This window comes from Brienomyrus brachyistius, unplaced genomic scaffold, assembly GCF_023856365.1.
Source record: "Brienomyrus brachyistius isolate T26 unplaced genomic scaffold, BBRACH_0.4 scaffold27, whole genome shotgun sequence".
Lineage (NCBI taxonomy): Eukaryota > Metazoa > Chordata > Actinopteri > Osteoglossiformes > Mormyridae > Brienomyrus > Brienomyrus brachyistius.
The window spans coordinates 5885801-5891588 of NW_026042306.1; the positions used below are offsets into that span (position 1 = coordinate 5885801).

Consider the following 5788-nt stretch of genomic DNA (forward strand, 5'->3'; position numbering starts at 1 on the left):
ACTGTGATTGGTTGATAACAAAAAAAATCTGTAAAGGTCTTAAAATGGACTTTTGGTAAAAATAGAATATATGATAATAGAACAGACAGTGAAATCATAATGTTTGTATATAAAGAAATTGTATAATCATGACTACAGGATACTTTATGCAAAGTTTCTGTTATAGGCAAAATATATTAAAGGTAATTAAAATAGCCAAATGTTGAAAATGTGTCTACTTTTAAAGCAACCAATTTCCACGCAGCAGTTACTATAAGTACGTTCTTACATTTATTTACCATACTGATTTTATTACTTGTAATCCATTTCAGATTGATTGGAGCAAAATGGGGCGGCATGGTGGTGCAGTGGTTAGCACTGTTGCCTCACACCTCTGGGACCCGGGTTCGAATCTCCGCCTGGGTCACATGTGTGTGGAATTTGCATGTTCTCCCCATGTCGTCGTGGGGTTTCCTCCGGGTACTCCGGTTTCCCCCCACAGTCTAAAAACATGCTGAGTCTAATTGGACTTGCTAAATTGCCCGTCGGAATGCATGTGAGAGTGCATGGTGTGTGAGTGTGCCCTGCGATGGGCTGGCCCCCCATCCTGGGTTGTTCCCAGCCTCGTGCCCATTGCTTCCGGGATAGGCTCCGGACCTCCCGCGACCCAGTAGGATAAGCGGTTTGGAAAATGGATGGATGGATGGAGCAAAATGGCTCCACTTTTACCAATGTACATGATTGCAGGCCAGTCTATTCAAGATGCACTTTTGGATGGTATGTAGCCAACAATCCAAGAGAGATGGAAGGAAGTAAAAGACCACGAAAACCAAATTGGACAGAAGAGCAGTGTTTACTTTTAGCTCAGTTAGTTGACGAAAAGAAAGCAATTTTAAAAGGTAAATTTGGCTCCGGTGTCACAGCTCAAGGAAAGAGGCGAAAATGGGAGAAAATATCTCAGCAGATAAACTCCTCTTTCCCTCTGGTTGTGCGCACCAGTGAGGAATGTGAAAAGCGGTGGTATGTGTTGCAGTCTCAAGCCAGGAGGGAGATTGCAGCACACAAACGGGATTCTTCAAGCACAGGTGAGTGATTATTGCAGTTTGTTACTATATCTGGTTTGATTGAATATGTCTACAGGACTGTACACCTAAGCTACTGTGTTTTTAGGTGGAGGACCACCCGCTAAACAACTGTCTCAGGTAGCGGAAACTGTATTTAATGTACTTGGACACTCAGAAATATCTGTCACTGGGCTGAAGGAAGGCACAGACAGCTCAATGATCCAGCTAATGGGAATACAACAAAGGTAGGACACATTTTTTAAAGTGTACAATAGGCAAATAAATAGATATTTTTATTTTTTATTTATACTAAAATTTCAATATTTTCTATATTGTACAGAATATTTTTATCCTAGCTAAATGTATTTTCTATTGTATTTCTTTTTATTCATATTTATTTCCTATTAATAAGCTTTTATTTTCAAGGTCACGGGCGGTCGTATAACCATTTCACTGCATATCGTACAGTGTATGACTGTGTATGACTGTGTATTCAAGTCAAATTTTATTTGTCAAGAACAAGTGCTGTTTAATATATAGACAATGTGCCATCTTTTGTGCACTCGCATGTGAACAACAAACAAAACAATAAACAAAAGAATTGTTTTCTGCATTTTTTGCAGCATGGAACCATCAGAGGAACCGCGGCCGTCAACGTCGCAGGTGTGTGACCCTCGGCCAGTGTATCAGATAAGCCAGCCTGCTGCAGCCACCTCAACACCATCCCTGCTGGACAGAAAATTGGAGATCGAAATTGATACTCTCACACAGCACAAAAAAGTTCTCTGTTTACAGGAGGAGTATTATAAGCTAAAAATTGAGCTGCTAAAATGTAAAAAGAATGAAAAATAAAAAGTGTATCATGGTCATGTGGTCTTTATAACAGCATTTGTGTTCAACTATAGTTGTATGGAATATTTGTTCAATGGGCTACAGACAGCAGTTACTGTCACTTACCTAAAATGGAAATTTGTAAATTGAGCTCTGTGACGAAGCCCACTCTGGGACATGTCTCTCCCCTGGGTAAACTGAATGTCTTCATCATATTCATTACAATCACCTTCATCACTGTTACCATGGCTGCTTTCGAGAGGTTCGGGGATTTGTCGTACTTTGCAGATGTTGTGAAGCACTGCACCGGCTGTAATGACTTTGTAGACCTTAGCTGGTGACAGGCGCACTTCTCCATGCAACACATGAAACCTCCTCTTCAGCTGGCCAATACCCCGCTCAACTACTGAACGTGTTTTCTTGTGGGCTCTAAAAGAGAAAATATCAAAAGATATAAGTTAAGGTGGCCTAATGTACTCAACAATAATGTGGATATGTTTGATTAAAGAGCCTTCTCTTGTTTGTGGTATATTCGAGCACATTTGTAACTACACTTTATTTTCATGCACAATGATTCACTGTTAGTCTACTGTTTAGTACCTGTTGTAGTTTAGCTGTGGTCCTGGGTCTGGGCGGAGGTACGGTGTGAGGAGCCATGGTTTGCATGGATAGCCACTGTCCCCTAACAAATGACAGTTAACTGGCACATAATGTCCTTCAAAAAGCTGTTTCAGGCCACTCTCGGACAGTATCCTGGCATCATGTGTTGAGCCTGGCCACTTTGCAACAATGTCTAAAATCTTGTAATCTGCACTGAAAACAAGTTGCGTGTTGATGTTGTGGAACCTCTTTCTGTTCACAAAAACATCTTCATTTTCCGATGGTGTGATTATGCAGATGTGTGTCCCATCAATTACACCGACAACACCGGGAAACCCCGCTATGTCCATGAATGCCCTTTTGTGAGCCTGCAGAGTGCGAACGTCCAGTGGAAATGAAATGAACTGTTTCACTATATGAGACTGTGAAAGCGCTTTAATAGTTTGTGTGATCACTCTGCTGAAGGTTGTGACAGACACAAGTCATCACTACTGCACTGTTGCATTTTTCCAGTTGCCAAATACCTCAGTGTTGTAATCACTTTCATTTCTGGCGTTATGGCATTACTACGTTGAGTGGGAGATGTGAGCGCATCTCTAATAAGTTCGACCACAAACATTATCCCATCATGATCCAATCTGTAGCGTTTAATTAACTCATGATCATTCAGTGTTTGGAGAATATTTCTTCTGTCCGCCATTTTGCCCTCTGCTATAGAAACTCTTAAGCCTCTTAAAAGTCCTCCTCTCTACTCTTAACAAATTTTACCTTAGGAGCTGTTTTTAGGGCTAAGATGTTTTGTGAATCATTTTTATCTTTACTAAGATTTAATCCTAAATTTAAGGGGAAATTCTAGGAAAATGCCATAATTCTAAGATTTTTCTTAGAATTTCATCACTAGGAGCAACTTTTAGGCTTAAGAAGCTTTGTGAATACGGGCCCTGATCTTCATCTAAGTCACAGGTACAGATATACACAATGAGCTTAAGCCAATAACACAAAAAAGGTTCTACTCCTTCAAGTTTTTATTATACAAACATATTCAGCATTCACAGTGGTACTGGAAAAGGTAAGTGAATAACTGGTTGACCCTCCTTTGGCAGCAATGACCTCAACCAGGCACTTCCTGTAATTGCAGATCAGACCTGCACATCGTGTGGAGAGAATTTTAGCCCATTCTTCCCCTGCAAAACTGCCTTAACTCTTCCATATTCTTTGGTTGTCTTCTGTATATTGCTCTCTTAAAGTCATTCCACAGCATCTCAATAGGATTGAGATTGACTGGGCCACTCCACTGCGATGTTTGGGGTCATTGTCCTGTTACATCACCCAGCCTCAGTTGAAGGACAGACATTCTCACATTATCCTGAAGAATTTGCTGATAAAGTTGGGAATTCATTTTCCCCTCAATGATGGCGAGCTTTCCAGACCCTGATGCAGCAAAGCAGACCCAAATCATGATGTTCCCTCCACCATACTTTACTGTAGGGATGTTGTATTTATGTTGATATGTAGTGCCCTTTTTACGCCAAATGAAGTTCTGCTTGTTCCTCCCAAATAGTTCAATTTTAGTTCACTCCACAAAACATTTTCCCAGTATCGCTGTGGAGTGTCCAAGTGCTCCTTCACAAACTTCAGGCGTACAGCAATGTTCTTTTTTGACAGCAGTGGCTTCCTTCTTGGTGCTCTGCCATGGACTCCTTTCTAGCTGATTCATGAACACAGATGCTAGACAGTTCTAATGACTTCTTTCGCTGTCACTTTAGGATTCTTCTTTTCCTCAAAGATGACTTTGCGTTGTGCTATTGGGGTCATCTTGGCAGGGTGCCCACTTCTAGGTAGAGTAGCCATGGTACCAAATTGTCTCCATTTATAGACAACTTGCCTAACAGTAGACTAATGAATATGTAAAATCTTTGAGATAACTTTGTAACCCTTTCCAGCCTTATGTAACTTAACAATTCTTGATCTTTGTTCTTCAGACAGCTCTTTTGTGCGAGGCATGATTCCCATCTGGACATGCTTCTTGTCAAAAGCCCAAACTGAACCTTTTCAGTGGTTTTTATCAACCAAAGTAATTCTAGGCCACACCCCTGAACTCGTTTCATTAAATGGACTCCAAGTGTGCTAAATTTTAAGCTTTTAAAAAAAGTCATTTACTTGGGGTTCACTTACTTTTTCCTACTTTATACAATACGGTCAAATATTCTCTGAAAATCTGTGTATCTTAATTATATGACACAGTGTTTGTAAATTATTGTGACTTACATGAAGATTCAACTATGTTTTATATGGGATTTAGTCATAAACGTAGAAAATTCCAAGCATTAAAAGCATTGGAGTCCAGACTATTTAGGTACTGTAATAAATCTATTAAAGACATGTAAAGGTGTGTGCAGACTTGTCTCAAATTGAAAATCTGCGCAACATTTAAGGCGGACCGGAAAATCCGAATAAGAAGCTGCGAATAATAAATAAGACTGGTGTGTGAGTGTGCCCTGCGATGGGCTGGCCCCCCATCCTGGGTTGTTCCCTGCCTCGTGCCCATTGCTTCCGGGATAGGCTCCGGACACCCCGTGACCCAGAAGGATAAGCGGTTTGGAAAATGGATGGATGGATGGAATAATAAATATGACTGGTGTGTGCGTGTACCCTGCGATGGGCTGCCCCCCCCCCCATCCTGGGTTGTTCCCTGCCTCGTGCCCATTGCTTACGGGATAGGCTCCGGACTCCCCGCGACCCAGAAGGATAAGCGGATGGATGGATGGAATAATAAATAAGTTACGTGTGATCCCGCTGCAAATAATAATACGTAATACGTTATTTACATGAATGCGCACACAGACGGAGTGCAGAAAAGGTGGAAGCGTAAGAGCAAGATCCGATGAATGCGGTAGGCAGGGGTCTCAAGTCTCACGCATTAACAGTGAGACACGCGTTTCTCCCATAATGTAATCTATCTTAAAGGTTTTGATGAAACTTGAGAGCCTTGAATAAAATAAGGCAACAATTTGCACCCACTTTTTTGGGAGTAAACATAACTGTTTATTGGAGTAAACTGTTTTTTTTTTAATGAAATACACCCAATTTGAAGAAAATAGATATTTTAAATATTTAACTGTAAAATCTGGAATTCTATACTGTACTGTTTTTTCGCCATACTACCTTTACCAGCATGCTGTGCAGTTTGTACATTCCCACCGTTAAGGTAGTTTTTTTTTCATCTTGGACGGACCAATTACAGTGGAGAAATCCACTTAGCCCGCGAAATCGCGGCTGCAATGCGTCAGTTGCTTGAGTGAGGGTGTTCTTTT

General features: G+C 40.9%; 1 protein-coding gene and 1 long non-coding RNA gene across 2 annotated transcripts; one reads left to right on the plus strand and one right to left on the minus strand.

Moving 5' to 3' along the window:
• The first annotated feature begins 927 nt into the window (after positions 1 to 927).
• LOC125721010 (uncharacterized) lies at positions 928 to 1846 on the plus strand. The gene is made up of 3 exons (XR_007385654.1): positions 928 to 1064; positions 1150 to 1288; positions 1667 to 1846. It is a non-coding gene; the product is annotated as an uncharacterized LOC125721010 (long non-coding RNA).
• A 146-nt stretch (positions 1847 to 1992) lies between these two features.
• LOC125720856 (putative nuclease HARBI1) lies at positions 1993 to 2824 on the minus strand. The gene is made up of 3 exons (XM_048996720.1): positions 2475 to 2824; positions 2104 to 2303; positions 1993 to 2000 (listed from the first exon to the last, which is right to left on the minus strand). Exons 1-3 carry the CDS (start codon positions 2822 to 2824, stop codon positions 1993 to 1995), a joined length of 558 nt encoding a protein of 185 aa, XP_048852677.1.
• Positions 2825 to 5788: the final 2964 nt, after the last annotated feature.